The sequence below is a fragment of the Lytechinus variegatus genome, chromosome 7, assembly GCF_018143015.1.
Source record: "Lytechinus variegatus isolate NC3 chromosome 7, Lvar_3.0, whole genome shotgun sequence".
Lineage (NCBI taxonomy): Eukaryota > Metazoa > Echinodermata > Echinoidea > Temnopleuroida > Toxopneustidae > Lytechinus > Lytechinus variegatus.
Window position 1 is genome coordinate 43222634 of NC_054746.1, and position 27524 is coordinate 43250157.

The 27524-nt window shown below is 35.0% G+C and overlaps 1 protein-coding gene across 2 annotated transcripts; it reads right to left on the reverse strand.

Annotated features, from left to right (window-relative positions):
• Positions 1-14688: 14688 nt before the first annotated feature.
• Positions 14689-26286, reverse strand: LOC121419385 (WD repeat-containing protein 20-like). Of its 2 annotated transcripts, XR_005970587.1 has the most exons (5): positions 26000-26286; positions 21238-21423; positions 19403-20554; positions 17726-17816; positions 14689-16008 (listed from the first exon to the last, which is right to left on the reverse strand). XR_005970587.1 is itself a non-coding variant. In XM_041613839.1 (4 exons), the coding sequence occupies exons 1-4, from the start codon at positions 26243-26245 to the stop codon at positions 15967-15969; spliced, it is 1626 nt and encodes a 541-aa protein (XP_041469773.1). In that variant the 5' UTR covers positions 26246-26286; the 3' UTR covers positions 14689-15966. The 2 variants fall into 2 exon arrangements, 1 of the variants encoding a protein (XP_041469773.1); XM_041613839.1 differs by lacking the exon at positions 17726-17816.
• Positions 26287-27524: the final 1238 nt, after the last annotated feature.

Below are 27524 nucleotides of genomic sequence, written 5' to 3' on the forward strand. Positions count from 1 at the left end.
CCTCTCAAGCTTTCCTTGGGTTTTCTGGTCAAGCCTACTAATTTTTGGTTTGATACTTTATTATATTTTTTTTACTTAAAAAAATGAAAGACATTTTAATATATTTCTAAGTTCTTGGTGATCGAAATCCTCATTCTCAGACTGTACAGCATGGATGCATTATCCACCATGTCAAAATTGATGATGCTGCTCAAATTAACTTTCTACTGAAGATCAAAGTAGTGTTTTTCATCACATGGACAAAGCCCCAACTAAACTACCAGGTGTGCACAGTAATTACCATGTTACAGTGTAGCTGACATCCATACATGTACATGTATGTAGGGCCTATTCCCTCATCAATCCCCCCCCCTGCCCTCCCAAATTGCCAGAATAGAGACTTTTAGGAGCAGTAAACGAGAACGTAGCAGTCGTCTGATCGTTCGAGTCAACGTCGTCATTTGCCCTTGTTCACTACAGATGCGAATACCTTTCACTACAGATGCGAATGATTTCACTCGACTTGTACGTGTACGTACGTCCACGTGAAACAGCGAGATAACCAGCGGGTCATGACACGCTGCCCGACCCGGAAGATCCGGCGTATCATCGCGCGGCAACCCGGTCAGGTGATGCAAAGGTGCAACTTGTGCACACTTGCTCTTTCACTTGCTTTGATTCCTTTTTACGTGAGTTATATGTAGGATATATATCGATATATATTTTGGAGATCAGAAAGCAATTTCAAATATGATGAACATAATGCAACGTACAACTTACATTAATTTTGTAAAAAGTCACTGAAAACTGTTTTAAAAGGGAAAGGTTGATCTTCATGCTGGGCTTGAACGGTTAAAATGACGTCACTCGCGTGCATGTTGACTATGATTTTGGAGAACCGCAAAATGGATGTGGCGAGGTTCTCGATTCTGATAGTGGACGTGTGCGAAGACCTGAGGCATATGGAATGCCAAAAAATAACGTCATCTTGTATCAGTCGTCTATGTCGACGTGCATTTCTAAACGTGCTCAATTATCAAATAACTGTTGATGATAACAGTTCATACTTTAATTCCTATTAGAAATTCACACAGTACTAGCAAAATTCTTTGATATTTTGTATCCAATATCTCTGTATAGCATTTATCGGCCAAGTATGGAGTTCGATCTCCTTTATTAACATGTTTCATTTCTCAAACTGTGGTGTTTTCTTCAATATTTTTCATTCTTTTTTATGTCTTCCTCATTGATATGTTTATAAATACATGTACATGTAGATAAGATATTTTCAATATTTTCTAAACTAAATATTACACTCTCTAATTGATGTTCTAAATTTGAAAAGCATTCTGTAGTCAGGGAGGGCTTCCCTTTAACTTAAGACTAGCACTTCCTCTTGACTAAAAGTGCCCTTGAACACAACCAAGAATCTCAATCATAGACACACACACAATACTCTTCTGCAATCAAGCTCAAGACACAAAATCAAATCTAATTTGTTAGAAGTTATACAGTAGAACAAACTTGGCATTATAGAAATACAATGCAAGGTCTTGGATTCGAACCTGGCTAAGATAATTCATCTTTTTTTTTTGTTGAAACATAAATAACAGTTCTACAATCAATTTGAATTACTTCTCACACAAACCAGTGTGATTACAAACAAAATTCTGTTAGATCTGGTTGTTGTTATGCAACTTTTTCACAAAGATACAGTCCGATAAGTAATCGCATTTAAAGGTCAAGTCCACTTCAGATAAAAGTTGATTTGAATCAATAGAGAAAAATCAGACAAGCACAATGCTGAAGATTTCATCAAAATCGGATGTAAAATAAGAAAGTTATGACATTTCAAAGTTTCGCTTATTTTTAACAAAATAGTTTTATGAACGAGCCAGTTACATCCAAATGAGAGAGTCGATGATGTCACTCACTATTTCTTTTGTTTTTTATTGTTTGAATTATACAATATTTCAATTTTTACGAATTTGATGATAAGGACCTTGCCTGAAGCACAATATGTTAAAATAATGGAATTCCAAGTGTTCAGGGAGGAATGAAACTTCATTTCACATGACAATGACGAGAAAATAAAAATATTTCATATTTCATATAATAAAATAGAAAAGAAATAGTGAGTGAGTGATGTCATCAGTTCCTCATTTGCATACCGACCAAGATGTGCATATAAGTGTTTTGTGAAATGAAGCGAAATTTTAAAATACCATAACTTTCTTATTTTACTTCCAATTTTGATGAAATTTTCAGTGTTATGCTTGTTGAATTTTTCTCTTTTTATTCAAATCAAGTTTTTGTTGGGGTGGACTTGTCCTTTAAGTAATGTCTGAACTTTAACTGATACTCCCAAGAACCTGTATCACACTGAATTCTAGTCCTTACTGATGCTTAACTTCTTCAGTTTGACCCGATTATCTCTAATGAATCTTCGAGAAACTAGAATTAGTTTTTCTGACTTTGGTTAAACTCCCATAGAACCATCATGATAATGTTCTTGTCTATAAAAAATCTCAACTGTCTGTTTTATCACTTGCACAGGCATGTAGATTGTGGGCTTATAGGACCATTCAAGATCCTCCCCAAATACAAATGTATACCGGTATGGTCAAAGAGCCCTTTCCCTATCTGCCCCTGTACTCTAGAATTCTCTACAGTTCAACTGCACCATGCTCCATATTTAAATCTATTCTTAATATATTCTGTAAAGTGCATAGTCTTTTGACTATTATGCGCTATATAAATTTCAAATATCATTATTATTATTATTTAGAAAAAAGGAGGAAACAGAGAAAAGGAAAACAAAAATGGTGAAATGTGACATCAATTTCTGAAAATCATGTCAAAATCTATTACAAAATGATATTTTCATTTAATAAAGTCAAAACTTTAGAGGAATTTTGCCCAATGCGCCATGTTCTGTCTCTCAAAACTTTTGGCTCACAATATGCATGCTCACTAATCATTTGAGTAATTAAAATCTTTTGATTTTTTTGTTTGTAGTCTGTGGCTTGAGTCCTTCTTTTCCCCAATTATTTTCTGGCTCTCAGTGACAAATAATTAAGAACCAGGGAGATATACATGTAGGATAAAGAATACAAAGAAGAAATGAGTATGACAGAAAAAGAGAAAGTGTCATTGATGTAGATGTAAGGGGATACCAATAGAGTAAAAGCTACAAGGCTGAATTGAAAAAAGACTGCCAAGAAAATATAAGTGTTATACTCCCACATGATGACATACTGTATACTGAAACCAAAACTAACAAAAATATATCGATACCATATTATTAGAAGATACACAATGCTCTTTATGTTCATACTCATTAGAGTGGTCTCCATTTCCTGAAAATTAATATGAATTATTACAATATGATTGAGTGATATACTTTATTGGTTGTGCATAGGCCATAAGTAACCATATAGGCCTATGTACAGATGACATACATGTACATTTGTAAATCATCAAGTAAAACATAGGACAGCAAATGCACTGCAATCAACAGTGTACCTGGTGGGTGTTTAAAAGATGTTCATAAGTTATGCGCAACTTAAAAAAAAACGACTGTTGTTCCTTTCTTGTGGTAAATGATACACACCAAATTTTCATTTTCTAAAGAAAGGATCACCAGTCACTCGTAAAGTCACTTGTACAGGTAACTTATGAATAGCTTTGTGAATCACCTACCAGGATGGAGAAAATTGAGATTGTATTTCATTAATGAGCATTAGTTCTTGAATCTTAAAATCATATTAATTCACAAAACTGTCTTTATTCAACTATGATTGTGGATCATTAAATAATGATTATTGCACTTCACTACTGAACAGGGGGGTGTTTCACAAAGATTTAAGTATGACTTAGATTCGCACTTAAATGTCTTGTTGCGCGCAGTTTAAGAGGCATGACAGCATTGGTCAGATCAAGCCCAGAGGATGCGCACTACTGCGTATTGATCAATAAGATTGCGTGTTGCATATCATGTACGCGTCGACATTTAAGTGCGACCTAAGTCATACTTAAATCTTTGTGAAACACCCCCCAGGTCAAACAACTCTAATGAAGAGGACACTGAAACAGAAATAATCACATCTATCCACATCAATGAAAATCTAGAATTTGGAATCGACATGGCACAGATAATCTACACAGATTGAAGAGCTCCATCACCAACCAACCCTACATTGTAACTTTAGACCCTTTCCTTAGGAGCGGCAGAATGGGGGGGGGGGCAGGGGGACTTGCCCCAAAAAATTCACCACACAGAAAATTTTTTTTTTCCAAAATGGAAAATGCCCTTTTTTCAAAATAAAATATCCTGTTTGAACCTACTACATTCTGGGTTAAATAGTTACAATTTTTTTGGCTCATGCTTCATGCTCACATCAATAAGGGTGTTTTCATACTGAAGGCAAAGTGGAGTTACTCCAGAGTAACTCTGGATTGAGTTGATACGCTTGTACTGCGGATCAACATTACACCTAAGTTAAATACACCCCTTTCAAACTGGCAAGCTCCGCAGCTGTGTATCCGCAGTCATTTTCATGATTTCCAAGTGAGTTTTCGCCATATGTGTGGCACGCGAAAACTCCCCCATGCAGAAATGAATGATGTTGCGCGGGAGACAGGCGATACCACACTTCCGGTGTGGACTTACATGTACTCTGTTTGTAACCCTTTTCTTGACATGGGTTGAGTACTCTGCTTTGAATCTAGATCAAAATAATCCTTGAATTTTCGTACTGCCCTCCAAAGTGGAGTAACTCCACTTCAGCTATCAGTATGAAAGTAGTATTATTGTTTGGTAAGGTACTCATCCTGTTTATGGTTACAAAAGATGATTAAAATGTCCAGTTATCAGGTTGGAATATCACACATTTTTACTCGCATCAATAATTGTGTAAACTGTAGTGTAGTTAAGACCAAAAGCTTTGGTCTCTGTTATATTGGGTGTTCCACTGAACTCTGTTGGCTCCACTCACCAATTACAGAGACCGAAGTTCTAACTCATCTGTACAGGGGGACTCAATGGCCATATGTACATGGCAGCGAGTCCAAACTTCGCGTGTCCATAATGTGTCCGGACAGTCATTATCTAAAAAACGAACCAATATCCTTAAAATCTGACATTATCATTGTGAAAAGTGACCTAAAATTACCCTTTGATGTAAGTTTTTTTAGGACGAGTACAGTATTCATGAAAGTATTGACAAAAGATCGGCAAATCTGATATTCTCAACAAGCAGGACGATATCACCATTTTGCAAGCAGAAATCATTAAAAATGTGAGTTAAATGTGGTACTAACCGATTCTATAGCATTTTGCCATCAATCTGATATAAATATTTCAAGTTTAGAGCTTGAGTTTTTGTTTGAATCTCCACAAAAACTTTGGCCCGGGAAGTTAGGTCACACTCTTTCAGAACGGTTTTCAAGCACAGAATAGAATTTTGAGATCGCGATACCGGCGAAACCCCTCAACCTACTTTACATTTCCATCCATGATTTTATAGTTTACAATCTTGCCGTCAATGCATGGTAACTATTTCTTGAATTGGTTTGGTATAAATTATGAATATTTTGTGAACAAATTTTAGCCTGGTTCATATTTTTTAAAAGTCTGCGAAGTTTGGACACTCCATCATACAAAGTTCAGATAAACCAAGGAAATGGGAGTTGCGCAACAGCCAAAGTCACTGTTTTTTTTCCTTTTAAGTTCATTTTTTCCTGTTTTGGTGCATTTAAGGCCAAAATGGAATAAGCCTAATTTTGTCAAATTCTTTTTATATATTATAGACAAAAATGGATGAGCCCCGTCAGGGGATTTTGCGCTTAGACAGCAGAACTCCAAGACTGTTTAATTCTCAAGAAATTTATTTTTGAATGCTCTTAGAAACGCAACTTTTACACTCAATTTTTCTTACCGTGGGGGGTCCCACACCCTCTCCCGCTCGATCGCTTCCGTATCTCATGCTTTCAAAAATATTGTGCCCCCCGGGGGGCCACTTCCCATTCACGAGTGGATACCATGCGCGACCATGGGGTCTCGAAAAGCACCCTAAACACGTAATTTCCATATTCCGAAAATGCACCCCTTAACAAGTACAGGTATTGGCGTCTGAAACCCTACCCTTAACAAGTATTGGAAACAAAACGATACTCTTGGCAAATATTCCCTGAAATGAACCCCTAAACAAGTACAGGAATGTTTTCTTGTTACGGGTCCTTCGGTCGTCGGCTTTACCTTATTTGGTTTAGTATACGACCCCACCTTCTACACCTCGCGCAAATCGGACTCTAAACACAAAGTGTTGGGGCTAAAAGGACATCCTTTATAATACATTTTAATTTTGTTTTATCATCCCGCAAATTCGACCCTAAACACGTAATTTTCCTAGAGAAATAGATACCCTTTTTTCATTATTTTTGTGTTTTTGACACCCTTATCACGTTACGTACGTAACGTGCCCTATCGTGAAAAAGACATCCTTTTTATGTGTTTTTTTGGTAGCGCATGGTATCCACTCTTCAATGTAATGTAAGTGGCCCCCTCCCGGGTGTGCCCCCTTCGGGATTTTGCCCCCAAAAAACTGTAAGTGTTCCGGCGCGCCTGCATGCTGCCACCATAACGGAGTCCTCCATCTCTGTACTGTAGGACTGAAAAAAATCCTCCTATTAAAAACACTACACTAGTAACAGCAGATTATTCTGTCTAAATTGTCCAATGCTAACTATTAAAGACAAGACAAATCCCCAGAAAAGAAATTTATACCTATTTCAATTTCTAATGGGATACATTCCTGTCTTATTTAATAAAACTCAATCACTAGTACAGACACTACTAGATCTACATGTAGTCAACCCTTCATTTTTAAACATAACCCTTGAAGTTCAAACTAGATCTAGATCTAATCAATATAATCATGCCAAGATGTTAGCTAACCTATCGTATCAGGTGCCTTGCCTTGACGAGATAAAAGCCTGAAGCTGAGTCAGACACCTTGCGGAGCGTGGTTAGTGAGAAACCAGGTGAGTTGAACAGACATGATGACAATGAAAAAATGACAGATGATGTCGGTAGATTATTCCAAGTCAAAACAAACTTAAACTTAAAGAGAAGCTGACAAACACACACACGAAAAAAGGTGTCTGACTCTCTCTTTGTGTACCGGTATCGTCCCTGTATGTATCCTCACTGATATGACTTGTTTTATTGGAAGCTCCTTGATTTGACGACAGATCCATTCACAGACAGTCGGTAATCTTGATCAGCACCCATCAAAGTTCACCAGTTTTACTGAGCTGATCGCGATCGATCGCGAAGACCGACCAACTGTGTTGCTAGAATGGGCCGCAGACGTGGCATGGCCGCTGGGCGTTCGGTCGTACGAGGCTTGGGTATGGTATACCGGTACCGCACCGGTACGCTGCTTTGGGGCGGCTCCACTGTTTACTCGCTCGCTCAAAACTTTTTTCGACAAATTATGGTATCGGCAAGAAAGCAAATCATAAATAGGAAAATGTTGGAAAAGGGAATTGCAAAAAGCGGGTTCGTAAGACTAGTACATGGGGGATAAGGGGAGCCGGGCAGGGAAGTCAGCTTCCGCACAGCATTAGCAGCTACCAAAAAGTTGTTTTTTCTGGCTCTCGATCTAAATGCCTGAAGTTAAATCTGTAGAAAAGAAAGAGAAATAATTTTTTTTGTAGATAACCATAGCCCCCCGCCTCCCCTATTCCACAGAGGGGAGACCTTTGAAAGACCAAAAATTTGCAAGGTCTTACAGCAGTCTCCAAGATCACTGAAATTTGACATCTCTGTGGAATGGCTCAGAAAGACCCTTCAAAGAAAAAAAAAAGAAGCTGATTGGCACTTCTTGTCCCATAAGAGATCTTTTATGCAACAAGTGATCTTTCAGAATTATTTCCATGGACTTTACCTGTATCTTTCCCGAGGTCTTTCAATGATCTTTCCCGGCCAGGATCTAGTCTACAATTTCTCACGAGTCTTACAGCTATAGATCTCTGCACAAATCTTTAAAGACTGTTGAAAGATCACGCAAAGACTAAGAAATTTGAAAGTTCATCGAGAGACCAATCAAAGACTGCTGAAAGACCAGCACACCATTTTCCTGTAACACCGCTGAAAGACTATTGAACGGTTTCAAATAGTTTTGGAGATCATGGAGACCACAAAGACCACTGAAAGATCCATCAGGAATTGTGAAAGACCTCAGAGATCTTTGAAACTTTGTTGAAAGACTTTTGAAAGATCAAGCAAGTTTCATTTCCTTACAGCAGTCTTTCAGAGGTCTTGCTGTCTGTAGAATGGCCGGTAGAACATATCTTTTACTGGTTAGGGTCACTCATGATGTGTCATGAAGTGGTTCACTCCCGAATATGCATTAGGACTAATGTAAGTTCAGTTACAATACAAAGCAGGCAACTGCACTTCATATACCACTTGTAAGAACCGCTTTTGCTCTGAATACACTTGCTGAATATACTTGCTTGTACTGGTCCCAAGTTTCGGAATTCAAATTCCTGATTTAACTGGTTCTGCCAGTGTCTCTGTATTTAAATGCAAATTGAAATTGCTTCTACCAAGCAATTAGTTGAGAATATTTAATGTACATATAGTATGTCATGACTTTTTTTCTTAGCACCATAGTCTACTGGAGTCTACCCCTTCCAGGCTGGCCGCTCTCTATTTATTCGCCCACTTTGTTTTCTCTTGCAATTATTTTTTCACTTTTCCTTTTTTATCTTTCTTGCAATGCCCCCTACATGGGGCTTTTTTCTTTCTTTTTGTCCCTTTATTCTTTGTCATCTCCCCTCTCCACTCTTTTGTACCTTATGTGTTCCTTTCTACCTTTGCCTTTAGCAGATATCAAAGTCTCTTTTGCAAATTTACTCTCTCACAAATGTTATTTTTTTTCTCAAGGTAGTTTTACCTACATGAACTAGTAAAAACTTTCATGTACGATATTCTCTTTTGTGGAACTTGCTCTCACAAGCCCAGCTTCCTTTAAGGTCTCTTCCTGTTTAAGGAATATTTTTTTATGTTTTTGTTAAAATACATGTATCTTTAAAAACTCTAGTTACATGTAAAGGACAAGTCCACCCCAACAAAAAAGTTGATTTGAATAAAAACGAGAAAAATCTAACCAGCACAACTGAAAATTTCATCAAAATCAGATGTAAAATAAGAAAGTTATGACATTTTAAAGTTTTACTTAATTTCACATAAACAGTTTCACATTGTGCACATCCTGGTCAGTATGCAAATGAGGAGACAGATGACGTCATCTATTCACTGTTTCTTTTGTATTTTATTATATGAAATATTTGAATTTTCTCCTCATTGCCAAGTGAAACAATGATTAATTCCTCCCTGAACATGTGGAATTAGCATTGCTTAATACAATTATAATTCAATCAAGTTGGTCCTGAATAAAACGAAATTCAAACAATAAAAAACAAACTTGAATAGTGAGTGAAGAACATCAACTGTCCCATTTGCATGTCACTGTTTTGTTAAGAATAAGCAGAAATTCTAAATGTCATAAATTTTCTTATAGTACATCTGATATTTTTTTTTACTTTCAGCATTAAGCTAGTTTGATTTTTCTCTATTTTATAATCACATTTTCTGGGTGTGCTTGACCTTTAATTTTAAACTAATTTTCGAAAACACAGAAAAGAAATGAATGAAGACATTATAGATCCTTGTTCAGTAATCTTTATTAATATTTTGGTATTATAATATATATATATGTATATACATACAGTACATGTACATACATATATATGCCTGTAAATATTTACAGTATGAATGTATTCATAGATTTCAAAATCATTTTTTTATTATGCACGATTATTGAAAACATTCAACAAAGAGACAATGAGAAATTTGATCAAAATAGGATAATAAATAAATGATAAGAAATTTATCCTAAAGTAATGTAATCTATATCACTTGACTATCACCTATAAAGGCATTGATCAGAGCATAAGACAGACACAAGATATATAGAATATATCATGCATAATTTAATAGACCTTTCTTTTTTTAAATACATATAGAAAATAGTTGCATCAAATGTTAATTATACTGTATGGCTACAAATATAGAAATGCAATATTTTCTTGAACCCTTTCCCAATGTTTTGGGTTATTTCAAGAATACAGCGGCCTACTACCAAAACCATTCCCTACAATACCAATGAAATATATGAAACAAATGGATACCAGAAAGAGAAATAGAAAGCTAAATGTCTTGTGATGCTACACAATATTTTTCTAAAAGACATTATATAATGCAGTCAGAATAGATTTGAACATAATCTAAGTACTATAGAAATGCTTAAAATAGATATGTTGAACTAAAATCTTTAAAAACATTTTACATATAGTGTCATTTACACAAAAGATGCTTGTCTGATACCTATATGCTTTACAGATAAAAGTAAAATAATGAAAAACATGTTCATTAAAGAACATGTTAGCATAAAGAGCAATATTGCTCAAACGAAGCCTTAACTTAGCCATGTATTAGTACATACAAGTTGATTTAATGATCTAATTGCATTTTTTCTTCATTTGAAAACCATGTTAAGCATATTTTTTTTGCATTTTTACTGCAATCACATATCACAGCATGCACACTGGTGGATAATGCTTTGCATTTATTGGACTTAACACACATGCATTAAAAAGCGTGGGACCTTGTAATTTAAACTGTGTTCTTGCGTTATGACATTTTCCAAAATGTTAAGTACAGTGCATATTAATCAAGTTTTCTAGAACAAGTCAATTCCACTTCTGATGATTTATTCATAATTCATCTGATTTAATGATTCCATTATTTTTTAGGGGGGTATGTAAAAAAAAATTGCTCCATAATCTATATTTCAGTACTTTCAATTCTATCTTTTTTTAAATAACTTGTTTAGATTGAATGAACCTAAAGGGGGGGGGGGGGCATGTTGAATACCATCTTGTATTCCAGTCTTTTGCAACAAATATTTTTTGGTTGACCAGTTCAGATTGTGTTTTAATTTTACCTAAAATCAAATATTAATTATGATTTAATGCTGTAGGATGATTGAAATGAACTTGTTAGATAATTAAGTTTGTTGGGTATGGCCCTAATGATGTGAAAGACAGAATTAATATAATTTAATCTCAGACATGAGGATATACCAATTCATAAAATCATATTTAAAACTACTTACAGTATATCATCTACATCATTGTCTTATGGAACTTCAACAAATTCAGATCATACAAAGATAAACCAAATAAACATTCTTCTTCTTGGAACGTCATCACAACTATTTCTAAATCTTACCATAAATAATCAATAATTATAGTAAATGAGATTGCATATTGGTCCATACTCTTCTCTGGAAGGTCTTAATGAATTACATATATTAAAAACGACTACAAGTCTTTCATGAAAAAAAAAGAGAAAAAAACTTGCTAGATTCTCAGACTGCAAATTACGCCTCCGCCAATACCAAATCAGGAATATATATTGCACACTTCTAAAATTTTCAAAAACTTTGATAATCTTTAATTAGATCACTCCCATATGATTTCAAGAAAAAAAAGTTAAACTCTGATCTATCGGATATATAATTAATTGTGACAAGCCATAACATACAGAACCTTTGACTCAGTGACCCCCCCCCCCTTAAAAAAAACATCAATGTGACTTGAAAAGGCCCACAAACATGAGCCAACTTTGAAATGATTCCATCCTACAGTTTTCTTGTATATCATGAGAGCAAGCTATTTTCATTTACTGTATGTAATGACATTTGAACTTCATAACCCAATATCTGAAGAGATGATTGTCACTGCCGTATAATTGATTGAGTCATCTTCATTAATTGCAAGAATTAGCAGAGTCACTTTCATAAATGCAATGACCTCTGTGTCCTTGATCATGGCTCTAAGGACCTGATTCACACTACAGTAAGTTTGAATTTGATCCATCGAACTGTTATAACTGTTCATGAGAATTAAAACGGGATGAATGGAAAGACCGACCCAGCAACTAGGCATAAAAAAAGAGACTTACATTATTAATGGCAATATTCACACTTTTGGATCAACAAGTAAAGCAATGAAAAGAACAAAAAAAGAATATTAAAAAAATATACATTACATGTAGCAAATGAACTATACCAAATGATCCCATTATATCTCAACACACACAAAAAAAGTAATTCTATAATAGTGAAACTTTTCAATGAAAAAATTTGAAGGTATGTGTTTCAATAAAAAGCAAAAATAATCATTTTAAGTAACAAGGGTCAGCATATTCTGCATTTGGTTCATGTTTCACCACAACTCACTCCCTCACACCAATTATAATTTTTTTTACATTGTTATGACCAAAATTTAAAATTGCCATCCTTTTTCAATTTGAAATCATTTATCAATGAAATTTATTCAAATTCAAATGTATATTCAAACATTTCCAACAGAAGAGAGAAATGGCGTTATACATACTTGAATTACAGATACATGTATACATACATTGTAAACAACTCTTGGTAAATACGTACAATACATTGAAAAACACAAGTTTAGATATCTGTGGGGAAATGGAGGGTATACTAAAAGCATTGCTTGTGTAATTTAGACCAAATCCCTGCCCAAAAAGGGAGCAAAAAATAATTGGCTCGTGAAAAAAAAAACAGAACAGAGATGATAAGACACTGTAATGCTGCTGGACAAATGAAAAAGGGAAACAAGTAGCAAAGGATGTGATGACCATGTTGTAAAATGATAGAGTTACGACAATTTTTGCTTAAATGGTTTAATAGGCATAATATAAGTGATATGTAAATGACATTACATATTATTTCAATATGATTTTATTATATGAAATTGTGTATTTGAAATTATAGATTTTTAAACTTCATACTTAACTATACTTGTCAAACTTTTAAAATGAATGAATGAACCAAATTTTAATCCTAAGATTAATTGGCTCATTTAGATATGAGGATGGTGGGGGGAGCTGTTCTGATCAATTCTATCTATTCTGCTATCCATGCATCCACCCCAAAATTTGGTATGCACACCTCACTTAAATTTCAAGTTTTTAAATATCATTTTCCACATCTTAAAGATTTTCCAACAAAAAATGTAGCTATAGCAAAATCATTTTGAACATTTCTGTGTATTTATAGCTTTTCCTGATTTTGTAGTTTTCTATCTTTTGATTTCGTTGCTTTTCCAGTGGAAATCATTACACACATTCAAAAAGAAAATTTAATCCTTAATAAATCAATCAGATCAATTAGAATGAAAATCATCAAATTATCAACAATGTCATCTTCCAGTCATTTTGTACATCTCCCAGCCATTTTCTGTATATATATTTGCCTTACTCACAAGGCAATGCAAAGCTATACCCATTATGTCACAAATTTGGTCTCAAAATTGCAGGAGACCTCAATAAAGAAAGAAAAAAGTTAAATTTGGTGACCGTAACCTTGTGCATTCTGGTAAAATATCAAGAGGGACTATCTTTCGCCCCCCCCCCCTCCAAGTCCTTCTCAGGTTATTTCTGATTTATCCAAAGGATCTATGAATTATTGACAAGATGCAACCTTTTAATGACCATATGATATTACCATCACCCCCCCCCCCCTTCTGATACAACCAAGTTGTTAGTTCAAACGTGGCGCCTATGATAATAAATGATAATAATCACTTCTTTGAAAAAATCTTTTGTGATACTGACAAGAAAAAGTGGAGTTACATGTATATCCATACTCTGTGTTTGAACGTTTTTGACACCTTAATGGAATGTTCAATAAACAAGTGAGATTGAATTATCATTTTAAGGATGTTCTGCAGTTAAAATGAAGTCAGTGTAATTTTCACCATACTTTTCACAGAGGTACTTTAGTCCATGTGAACCATTATAGCTATTAAAAGGTCTTTATCTTTTACCTACAGACTTTGAATTTGCCATAATTGGATAGCATGGGAAACGGTGTACCCAAGAGATGGACCAATAATCATGATAGAATTCTAATAGGAGCTTGAAGATACCAAGAAGTAAACTCATTAAAACTGAGATAACATCCATCCCATTCATTTTCTGATACAGAAATATCTCAAGATTCATCAGTATTTAAAACTCTTTAAACAAAAGCTAAAATTAGATTTAACCATGTTCTACAAATACTATGAAAATTGGGTAAAAGATCCATCGCACTGTCTCTATTTCAAAATTTTGACTTGAAATTCTGGGACATGATATGTAATATTAGTAAATCCTTATGTACATGTACAAGCTTTATAGAAAAAGAAAAAAAACCTTTGGAAATTACTGGTAAATTTTGTATTTTTTAACTACTTACAATAAATGTAAAAAAAATCATGAATCAGGAAGTTCTTAAATTTGATAAATCCCATATCTAAAATATAATAGGAAAATTTTACTCTTTGATTGGATATTTACAACAGTAATAGTTGACCTACAGTATAATGATAGTTAGCCTTAAAGTTAAGGCCTAAAATCTTGTCACATCACACATATTTGGCAACTTTTATGTTTTAAGTTTCATTACATAAGAACCAATAAAATCATAATAATCTAACACAGATAAAGTTATTCATCTTCTTTAATGTTGACAATGCAGCCATACCACGTTTTTGCAAAACAGAATATTTTCTGAACTTTAATTCATCTGTAGAATTCAATAGGGATGGCTATTATGCATCTTATCAAAAGTCAAAACCACATCTTTTGTTAAGAAATCTTGCAAGAATATACACCAGGGGGGGGGCATTTCATGAAAGTAGTCAGCACCGACTAAATTGTCAGTGCTGACACTTTACTTAAATCCTTGGTTTTGATTGGCTGAAAGGCTCTAGCCTCTGACTGTTACTATAGGAACTGTCGGAGAAAGTCAATTTATCAGTGCTGACAACTTTCGTGAAATGGCATCCTGCTCATCCTCATATTCACAAAACATAACAAGCAGGAAAACAAATAGTGTCTTGGAATTTCAAATGCACCTTTCACTGTAGCTTTCCACATTGTTCTATCAATTATGATTGGGAGGATTAGAAATGGAAAGAAGCCTGCACGATTTCTACAGGGAAGACATGACTTTGCCTGTTGGTAACCTGCCTCAGTTAGAAGGATGTATAAGCATGTACGTGTGTGCTTGCATAAGCGCAGTTCCATTCCATGTAGTACTGTTGATACTTTGTTGTTTCAGGCTCATGCTAAATGATGGCGCTCTTCTGCATTCCATGCTCCAGATATTTACAACTAAAAATACTACAATCTCATTTTATAATCACAGTTCATTTCAGATACTAGGTAAATACTTTCAATTTTTGTTGTTTATATTAGGAGTAGAGGGAAAGTTCATGCTCTTGTTTTTTTTAATGAGATTTTTGTCTTTATGTTGCACGATTGATCAAATCAAAAATGCATTTACAATAATGTGTTTAGAATTGATTATCCATTTATGATTACCGACAAACCGTTCCTTTTTGAGAAATGCCAATTGTGAATACACCTGCTTGTGCTTTAAATCAGCAATAATTACAGAGGATACAAATCATATTAGGATAAGAAAAGCCTGATTTTTACCTGATAGAAAACACAAACACAAGCTATGACAACATTTAGCAACTCATTTTAGGGGTTATCATTCTTATTATAAAATTAAAAACAATTAAGGGGGGCTTTTTCACTCTATGAAATAGCATAGGTCAAAGTCAAATATGACTTCAATATATTTGTTCAACAATCTGCAGTGGCAATAAGGACAGCAAGTGAATAATAGATTCACCCAGGAGGTACACACATTAATCTACATGATCACCAGGACAGATCACAGATATTGCCTTACACATAAGTAGTACAGTAATAGAAGAATAAGAGCAGTAGATGCAGGTCTGACAAAGCTTTGAACCAAGGTGCCGATTTCATACCACTGTGCCTCCCATTGTTACTTGCTGAGTCATTCCCTGGAGAAGAGAAATAAGGAAAGAGGAGGGGGGATTCAGGTTAAAACTGTTTAAATCAATATAATACATGTACTGGAATTTCAAAATCATCAAAGTCTGCATTAATTTTTGGAAATGTATATGTGAAAAGACAACACATTTCAAACAACTTTAGTTCATTCATTGTGAGATAAATAAAATCATGATCACACATCAACACTTGTACATGTACCTAATATTGTATATCTAATCTAACATTGATAATATATGGGATAGCATTCACAACTATACTTTTGAAAATTTGTTTATTCATAAGTATTTACAAGACTTACATGTATATCATTACAATTTTGAATTGCTGAAATGGTCAGATCAGAGTTAGTTTGCACTAATGCAGAACTGCTTTTAGAAGCAACAGGCAGGAAATAACTGAAAGGTTTTCAGCATTACATATAAATCTAGGACAAAATGGGCCAAAGTCATTGCATGGTCAAAGGTCACTTGAGCGTGTGTACAAAATCTTACTTCTCACTGCAGTTACATGAAAATGATTCACTTAATTGTGTGAACTGGAGAATGATGTCACATATTCATGGAGATGGTGCAGAAGTGTGCAATTACCTACCAGTAGATAGATGGCTCCCTTTCAGAAGATTTATTGAAAGGCTACTACAGTACATGCTAAGAAAAGTTTTGAACCGACAAAAGTAGGAACCATCTTTGTTTAAAAATTCCCATAATGAGCTCCAAGAATAGTGAACCATGTATTCCACTTATTAACATCCATTTGTATCGTTTGGTAATTGTTTTTTTCTTTTGAAATTATTTCTCTCTGATAACCTCTTTAATTATTGTTGTCATTTTTTATATTAATGAAAATGAAGTGAAAATTGAAATGAAAAACCATGGTTAAAGAAATAGTAAACTGAAAATAAATTTTCAAAAAGTGATACCATCATATCATAGCAAAATATTGGTGAAACCTTTGAAAGGGGACCTTCGCTTCTAATGCACAGAACCCCAGGGGGGCCTGTCAAATATATTGCTGTACACACATGACCAAAAAATGCATTGACGGGTATTTTTTCAGTTTTGGGCGCGGGTCGCGCATGCACTCGTAAAGGGTATCAAAAACACAGATTTTCAGAAAAAAGGGTGGTTTTGAAAGACTGGTCATATTGTAAATTGCGGGGTCAAATGTATTTATGGTACGTTTTTTCCCCAAGCTTTATCCCTTTTTTTTTTTCTCCTTGTTTCTGAAAAGTGTGGTGTCTAATTTAACTGCACTGGGGGCATGTACCCATGAATTTAGTTTTGTCTCTTTAAGCTTATTGTTAGCAAGTACAAAAAAAAATTATTTAGGGGTAATATTCTGCCGACAAATTGTTTAGGAGCCAAAATGTGTAAATTAAGCCCGTGAAAAACTTGTTTAGGGGGTTATTTTGAACACAGAGAAAAACTCACATGTGTAAAGCATTATATTTGACTGCCCCCCCCCTCCCCGGGCATACAACCTTTAAAAGGAAAACTGAGGGTGCTTTAAATTTTGAAAATAAGTGATCTAGGACATCAAACATCCAAAATTTACCCTGTCCAATTTTTTCTTCAATCATTCACCATCCAATTATTCTTCTTTTTCACAATCATTATATCTTTTTACTACTTAACATAAGAACAGGCACAAAATAATAACATGATAACATGAAGCCATGAAGAGGTAAATAAAGCAAGCACTAACTGGTTTGAACTAGGCTCAGGCAATGACTGACTGACTGACAATGACGAAACATTCACCGTGACAATAACTCTCTTGAAGTACCACTCAGACCCTGTGGTGCAAGACGGAGGGGACAAAACGGATGGACAAAGGGGATGAAGAACGGAAAGAAAAAATATAGGAGTGGGGTGACAGAGGTACATTTTAAAAGAAATCAAGGAGGGGGATATTTGGAAGAAAAAAAATCAAAGAGGGGGAAATTGAGATAGAGAACAGGGAATGGATGAGAATGAATAAAAGGGTATAAATCAAACAATGATAATTATCAAAATGTGGAATAATAGAAGCAATGTTCCACATGATACAGTATATGACCAAGGCAAATATTGAAGGAAGGTAATGTTGTTGAAGGATGATGAAAGTGATGGGTGGAATAGAGCAACAAGGAGATACATGTAAATAAAGGATAATATAGATGATGAGGTGGATAGATAAATAGAAAAAAAGAGTGAAAAAAAATGGGGAGATGAAGTATACATATAGAAAAAATAGAGAAGGGAGAAATAGAGGATGAATAGAATGAAAGGTATGGGTGGAAGTAGTAAAAAGAGGGAGGGGAGAGGGTTGAGGGAAATATAATAAGGGATAAATAAATGTAAAGGTACATGAAGCAAACAGAGAAATGAAGGGAATAAGTGGAATAAAAAAACAGGGGTCAATAAGTGAATAGATAGGGTAGAGTGGGAGAAATTTTAAGTAATTGGGGAAAGTAAAGCATTTACAAGGGAGGAAGAAAGGGGATGATACAAAGGGTGGCAATGCAGGGAATGAAGGAGCAACATGGAAACAGAATAGAAATATTATATGAGAATGTACTATTATCTTAAGAGTAATATTTAACCAAAAATTATACATGATAGCCTGTATTTGAGGTGCAAATGTGACTGCAGTACAGATAAAATAAACTAATAAAGATTAAGCTCATGATGAAAACTGACTGAAGTTTCAGAGTAAGGGAGTAAGAAGGAAAAAGTGAGGTTGGCATGCAATTCCTCCCTACAAAAAAAAACAGAGCTACATGTACATTTCAAATGAAAAGTTCTCTTATAATCTTCCAATATAAGTTTTCCATGAAAAGTTTCATGAGATTTTGTAGCTCTGTAGGTACATTTGTTCGCCTATAAAATCTTTGCATGGGTGAATTTGAGAATCTCATTTCTCATTTACAAAAGGAGGGTTATTTCTTTCCATTTTCTCCTTTCATGGAAGTTGTTACCCCAGAGTCTCATCCTCCTTCTATATCATATGTTTTTGAGTATCTTACAGCACTTGTAATTGTTTGCATGCACTCTACTGAATATTTTAACTTGTATTAGAAAGGCATTGATCCATGTTTGCAACTTTTGTCCTTGTTTTTTTTTTTAATTCAACAACAATTATACATTGATTAGGCTCGAGCCAAAGGGAAAGGAACAAAATGACAAAGACTATTTGTTTTGCTCACATAGTATGGCTCATACAATATTTGCTCTGGCAACAAACTGTTCCGATAGAAAATCTACATAAAATAAATGTTCAACCGTACCAAAACCCAACCTTCACCTTACGTCTTATTGCAGAGGCAAAATGTCTGATAACCAAACTTTTTAGAAAAGATTTGCCAACAGATGTAAAAATGACTTTCTAAAAAATACTTACCACTTTCCCTGGCCTAGCCCATGTACTGACAAACCCTTCTTGACACGCTGTTACAAGACAGTCTTCTCTGAAGAGCAATGAAGTGAGTCTCTCATGTGCAACCTTTTTAGCCACAATTGGTTCTAATGTGAGAACTTCATCCAACCTTGGACATAGCTGAGTACCAATAGCTTTTGATGCTTCCTCAAAGATCCTCAGGTGCATCTTATTCAAATGTGAATGCACGCTACTCTTACTTGATACACTGTCCTTCTTGTTCTTCTCCTTGTGCTTGTCCGACAATGAAAGAGTAGAGAACTTTGAGTGGGTTCCATCAGGATGGTTAGAGCTGGCATTGCTTTTGTGTGAGATGTTATTGCAATGGGATGCAGACAGCTGAGTGTTGGTGCGAGTTCTTGCAGGGGGTTGGAACTGTTGGATCATGTCCTCTGTAAGTTCCCATAGGCACAACTGAGTATCTTGACCGATAGAGCCAAACCTGTATAGGTGTGGTGGAGGGAGGTCACTTGTACTGCGTATAGAGTTTCTTGAGTAGTTGCTGAATGAACGTTCCCTGTTATTACTCATGTCATTATTCTGAGAACCAAAGTCATCATCGCTACCAAAGTCTGTGCCATCCACATTCATCATCCCTGTCGTATAGTGATCAAAGGTCACTACACTCACCCAAGAACTATGACCCCTTCCCCTCGCTATGACCCTTTGTTCAAAGAATGACCATACAGTAACAAGATCATCCTCTCCACCTACTACAATGTACTTTCCATCAGGACTCCAACAAACACATATCAAGCCACCAAAGTAACTCTTCATCATCCCATGGAGTTCCATTGTGTCATAGTTGAACACGCGGAGGAAACCATCCTGCGAAACACATGCTAAATAATTAGCATCTGGAGAAAAGGCAAACTCATTGGCAGAACCTTCACCAACTGCCCATCTGTAGACGGGGTTCCTTGGCATTTTACTCTTACATGTGAAGACAGCATATCCTTCTCCCTGCTTTACAAGCTGGTAGTGAGGAGGTGTATTCACTGGTACTACAGTCTCATTGTATACATACATAAATCCACTCTGATGTGATGCAATGAACATGTGCTCAGTTCCAGGAACCCACTTTAGGCACATTACTTTGCTTTTGTCGATCATTCTCTGAAAATGACAATGATTAAAAAAGAAACAAAGAGAAAATTCAGGGAATTAGTTTTAAGGACTATGACGAGTATCAAAATCACATCAACCTTGACACGCCTAAACATGCAATATTTGTCTATTTGAAGTCAGAATACCACAGGGATTTCTTTACTTATTTAGTTTGTTGCTTGAGTACAATGTGTACATGTACTTAAATATCAGTTTCAGGGGTATCTTGTTCAGCAATTCACTTTAAAAGAATATATTGTGAAAAGGGAATCTACATGTACCTCCTACATGTGCATGTGGGTCTGATGACAAATGACGAAAATAAGATAAGCAGTTTTGTTTCTTCATACAATAAAACAGAGGAAGAATGCATATTCCCTCTAAGTAGGGTTTATTCCCAACTACATGTACATTTATAGGCTGTAACATTACATACTACACATAAGTAGCTAAAATGAATTCAAAGTATCATGCTCCAGCTGACAGATTGTTCTCTCTTCATTGAATAGGAAAACACATGCAAAATATAGATTAAGAAATTCAAATTCTACAATCAGGTCACCGACACTTACAAAAACAGCATTATAATGGTGGTCTGACATCTATTTCTGAAGCTATTACGTCAATGCTTAATGTCAAGTCTAAAACCTAAACACCGTTAATATTAGAACACAAAACAAGAGAAGACTTGCCTCTTCATTGTATATCCTGCTAATATCTTTTCTGATGGGATCAATAAGTTGAACTTGGCCAGCTGAGAAGCCTACTATAACAGATACACCCTTAGCATTGGCAGTAAGCTGGTTGAAATCATGACATGTTGGTAGTGTCCCTCCCTTGTATGTCCTCTTATCTAAAGGCTTGGTCAAATCAGCTGCCTGAAAATACAAATCATTAGAATTGAAAATGGTTAGATAACATTTTTAAAGAAATGATTTGCTCCAATGAATGCTGTACATGTACAGACTGAATGCTTGCCTACATGAAAAACAAGCAAGATTACAAAATGAATGTTCATGCATGCAAGTTTTCTTAAATTCATGTTCAGATGGAGCATGCCCATCAATTTTCAGTTTTCATGACAAAATCTCAAATTCCTTAAAATCTATTTTGCTATAAGAAGAGAACAGTGACACACACACAGTGTGAAATTTAACGGGAAACCTAGCATTTGTACAATTTCTAATTTGTGAATACGGAGACAGTAACAGAATATTGATATTCAGAAAATCTGAAGAAAAAAAATTATTGCAGTGGTTGCATACATTACATTGTACATCACAGGCCCACTTAATACTGACAAAATATGTATATGAGTGGTATTGAACAATTCTCATGTACATGTAGCCTCACAAGCAAGACTTGATGGATATACATGTATGTTGAATTTTCCCTCTCTGCAGGTTTTTTTTTTAAGTTGTAATTCAGATTGCCCTTTTTAAGCATATTTTTAGTTTGAAGCCTTTTAGGCCTGTGAGTTTATGTTGCTGTCTAAAATTTGAGTTTGTTCTCTGCAGCTATACTTTGAAAGATCTATAGACATATATTCATTAGATAATCAGAAAAGAATCATAACTATCATCATAAATTTCATCCATTTTCTGCTAGACGTCTCTAATAACCTCTGAATACTTGTGCAAAATTTGCAGACATGGGGCAAGGTTACCACTGTTGTGTTTTTCATACATGTACATGCACTAAAATGACATGCCATACATGTACATTGTACTTCATAAGATAAAGATAACAAGAACTTTTGTAACATGAAGACATGTCATAATGGCACCTTGAAACTCTTTAGGAAATGCTTCAAATCATCTAAAAGTATTTTAAGATAAATATTTTATGTTCTTCTTCTTCTTCCTGTTACTGCAGGCAAACTCCTCAATTGGTATATAATTGCTGCAGGCGTGTGTGGCTAATGATGTTCTTAAAGCTTCATAACCTGCTGGGCACTTCAATAGCATGGATGTGACTCACGTATTTTGGGATGAAAAGAATAGTAATCATAATCTACATAATAATTTTTTCACCTCAGTTTTTTCATGAAATTTATATTCTATGAATCCTATGACAAATCTATAAGTAAGACAGAAATTAATGTTCTATCTTTTTAAGGAGATGAAGGGAATGTATATTCTAAATCTGAATTATGATTCAATGTCAGAATCAACATGACTGATTTCTCATCATCATTATTACATGTTGATTCAATTTAGGAAGCAAGGATGATCGATTGCTTTGTGAGAATGATAAAAGTGAATAATGGTGGCACGGTTTCTGATCATGGATAGTTTGGATACCTCAATGATCTAATAAAATCGATATGCACTCTGAATCAAAGTTGAAGATCAGATGAAAGGTTGATGATTAATCACATAAATCACCTTATAGACCTACTTGGAGAGTATGCTTGCATAATAATTTTCACTGTCCAATGTATTCTGGCTCCTTATGATTGATCAGGGTTGCAATAAAAATGTTTTTCATAATAAACAACCTTTTTTAATTGTGCTTTTAAACATTTTAAAACCTTTCTTTTTCAACAAATGATGCAATTTTCTGTAAATCAATTAAACTATACAGTACTGGTTTAAGCTCTTGAGGTTTTAAATACATATTTGGAGTACATGCACCTAAGTAAGAGGTGACTACAACTTTTTTTTACTGAATTTCCAACAGAAAAGTTCATATTTCCCAAAGATTAATAAATCATGTAAATTGAATGCTTCAATAAAAAAGAACACTAAAGTTGACATTTTATTCCTCATACCTGTACATGAAGTCCAGAGGTATTTTGAGTCTTGTTAATCCAGGGGGTAGGGCCAACAAGTTAGGCTTAAATCTATAAATAAAGCTCTCCAAATGCTTGTTTTTAATTGAGGAATTCTGATCAAATACATGTTAAAAACCTTTACCTTCTTTATATTTCTTATGTAGTGTTTTTCCTTTTTTTTGTATTAAAATCTATTGGCAATAATTTTCCAATCATTAACAACAAGTACAAAAATGTTACATAATTTAGAGATAAAAATTATGGTAAGAATTCACACTGGATTTATACATGAAATTATGTTTTTGAGTAATTTGGGGTCTGACATGGACTTGTTGTGTAATATTATTACCACGTACCCATGCATGCATCCCAAAAATAATCTTGAACAATACGATGTAGCCCTGTCAAGTTATGAATTTATCATAGAAATTTTTGAGAGAGCCATTATGGTTCCCTCAGACTGTTAGGGTTAAGGTTTGCTAACTGATTATCTTAAACTGTTCAAATTAAAAGAACAAAGCACAAAGTTTCACCTACTTTTGTGTGCACCTCAGGATACAATGTCAGTTTTACAGTCAGAGTCTATAAAAAATATCATGATGCTTGTGCAACACTTAGTGGAAGCTGAAGGGTGACATCTGATGTAGACGAGTGGCACCTGTCTAGATCCGAGGTACATGTACACCCCAGAAGACTGTTAAATTTAGAGGTGGGAAAAGAATGGTGTGGGGCTACATCAGATATGGTGGTGTAAGAATGATCTGCAGAGTAGATTGGAACAGACGGCATGAAGTATCAACAGATTCTGATCTCCAGCTACATTCCCACCTACAAGAAAGGGCAGATTTTCCAGCAGAACAGAGCTCCTTCTCACCCTTCAGCTTCCACCAAGAAATTTCTTAAGCTCAAGAAGATCATATATCATGAAAATTGGCCAGCACAGTCTCCAGACATGAACATTATTGAGCAGAATGAAGGAGAACACATGTAAAACGAAGCCAATAAATGTAGAGGCATTCTGGAACACTTGTGAGGCTGTCTTTAATGCCATGCCATTCTTGAAACCCACATCAAACAACTGTATGACTCCCTCCTAAGATATATGGCAGACTGTTATCAAGGCCAAAAGGAAGTCACAGCAGATGCTTTAGTGTTAATTCCTGGTGTTGCAGTCAGTTTGATGTTGATATGATGTCAGAAATGTAGTTTGTTGATTCAGTCTGAATGATTTGTAAATTGCGACATGACTTTTGTCCAGCTGACAATAGACCTATGTGGCATTATTCATTTCATTGAATGGTTTATTTATTTCAAGTAAAACTATCATACACATACTGCAACCAAAAAACCTGAAATGTATGTAGTACATGTAGCATAAAACAAAAATGTACTAATGATAAAACTAATGGCACGTTAAGAAAAATCCAGTATACAAAATGAAATTATAATGAAATATGTACTTCACAAGTTAAGGAGATTGATAAAATACGGTATTGCACTGTCCTGCATGTTTATTGCATATATTTTTGTTTATTGCGTAAAGTCATGTGTCACTGTTCTAAGGTTAGATTAAATGTTGTATCATTAATAATATTTGAATAATGAGAAATAATTTGAAACATTATTTATCAAAGATAAGAGGATTTTTAGTAAAGTTAGAAAGTGTTTAATTCATCAGAAGTACCTGCAACAAGACTATGTCCATGACTGTACATGTATTTAGCTTATTTTAAATAGTGTATCTTTCTCTGTCCAAAAGTGAGCACAACACTAAGATGTTTGTTAAAATGAGTATATTCTGATGGATTGATGTGTACAATAAACAGGGAGAAAAGGAACATGACAAAGCAATGGCAAAGGGAGAAATAGAAAGAGGATTGAAAGAGTGGTTTTGAGAAACAGTTTTAGTTAGAGAAAATAATACACAACTTAAGAAATAAAAGTATTAAAAAGACATCTAAAATCTCATCCATGCAAATTTACAACGCATACATGTAAGTCTATGCAATGTTTGAAAATATTTTGGTTTCTAAAAAAGGGCAATTCAAAACGTGTTTGAAAAGTTAACGTTTTAAAACACCCGTTTAAAATATGCCAACCCTGTGATTGATACACAATTTGTGTGTATTTCCATCCAAATCTCACATCAATTAGATCACACTAAATTTAACGGAATCGATGTTTCCAATGCAATGTCCTGCATTACAATAAACTTCCATTAAAAAAACTCTACAAACTAGTAGACTATCACCTTTCTTTTTCTGATTTTGTTGTTTTGGGGGCATTTTTTTTCATTCACCCTTTTTTAGCCAGCCATGTTGGCCATGTTTATATCATAAACTCACATGCCTGGCTCTGGTGGGGACGAGTCAAATGTCAGAAATTATTTAAATCCCAGAAAAGGTGATTATTTCTTATTCAGTTCATTTCTTGCATAGTATAGAGTATACATGTAGATTTACCAAAGTACCATACTGGCAAAAACTAGGCCTGCATGTTAAGTTTAGTCTTGATTTTATATGCGCTTATCAGCAATGTGAATGCTGGTGTTCTTATTTCATGGTAATCAAGAAAAGGTCTCCAACATTCTTGTCTAACATTATATAAGGCCTTGCTTCTGCGAATTCTGCCATTCGCGACCGCACTCGCTCGGATTCCCCTCTGCTTCATCCACTTACCTTCCGTACTCCCTTGTATGGATAAAAGTATAGCTCTCGACCAACGTTGAAACATATCTTGTCATTACACACCCCAGTCTCATTGATACTGGTAAATGACACTTTTACGGGATGGCAGCACTGGACACTGTACGGTTGCCTGGTAGGTCTGGAATACTCAGACAAGGTCATGAGTTTATAAGTCCCCTCTCGAGTGGTGAATTGTGTTTTCACCTCGTCTTTTCCTCCTCCTTCTGCAGTCGCCATGTTTTTGGAAGCTGAACAGAATCCCGGATGTGAACGGCGCACGGTGGCGCTGCTGCTGGCCATAATATGCACGGGCGGCGGCTAATTCAAGCAGTTTGGTCTTGGTCTACACGCCCCTCTCGGCAGAGTCCGATCCTGGTTGGGGTTTATTACCCCCTCCCCCGACCCAAGGCAGAATGACAACATTGGTATATCTACGGGCCCATATTGAGAAATAATCGCGAATTTGACATTGTGTTCATGCACAGAATTCCCCAACCCTCATTTTAGAGAAATTTTGCAATTAAGCAAGTTTTCTTTGGCTACACTCTTTCCCGAATTTTGAAGCTCTTGTTTTATTCTTATGGGATTCTTATTAAGGTTCCTTAAAGAACCCAATAATTTTCTTTACACAACATTTGTTTTTGTTATGGTGTGGAGAAAGCAACAAATTTTGCACGGTCTTGATGATTACCCACATTCTTTAAGGTCAAGTCCACCTCAGAAAAACTTTTTTGATTTGAATCGCTAGAGAAAAATTGGAAAAATCAGACAAGCATAATGCTGAAAATTTCATCACGATCGTATATGAATGTATGTATGTATTTGAGTTTTGTCAGACGTGTATCAATCAGATATGATTATTTACGTCTGGGACCGACCTTTAACGTCACCATCCGAAAGACGTGACCAGGGCTCGAACCTCTGCATCAATTTGTAACTTCCCCACAGCTTGGATTACAGGCGCACGCCACAACGCCCAGTATATGAAATAAGAAAGTATATGAAATAAGAAAGTTATGACATTTTAAAGTTTCGCGTATTTTTCACAAAATAGTTACCGTATATATGCACAATTTAGTCACATCATGCAAATAAGAGAATCGATGATATCCCTCACTCACCATTTCTTTTGTTTTTTATTGTTTGAATCATACAATATCTCAATTTTTACAGATTTGACAATAAATACCAACTTGACTGAAACATAAAATGTTAAACAATGGTAATCCCACATGTTCAGGGTGAAATAAAACTTTGTTTCACAATGAGGAGACAATTAGAATATTTAATATTTCATATAATAAAATACAAAAGAAATAGTGAGTGTGTGATGTCATCAGTTCCATCATTTGCATACCGACTATAACTATTTTGTGAAATTAAGCGAAACTTAAAATTGTCATAACTTTCTTATTTTTGATCCGATTTTGATGAAGTTTTCAGTTTTATGCTAGTTGGATTTTTCTCTTTTTATTCAAATCCACTTTAGGTTGGGGTGGACTTTCACTTTAAGTTT

What these genes read in the sequence shown, in the direction of transcription:
- LOC121419385 (XM_041613839.1), bottom strand. Translation starts at nt 26,245, where the DNA reads ATGGCGACTGCAGAAGGAGGAGGAAAAGACGAGGTGAAAACACAATTC. An exon ending in CATACAAGGGAGTACGGAAG is followed by an intron (nt 21,424 to 25,999) that starts GTAAGTGGATGA and finishes TTGTATTTTCAG; the next exon opens with GCAGCTGATTTGACCAAGCC. An exon ending in GCAGGATATACAATGAAGAG is followed by an intron (nt 20,555 to 21,237) that starts GCAAGTCTTCTC and finishes TGTCATTTTCAG; the next exon opens with AGAATGATCGACAAAAGCAA.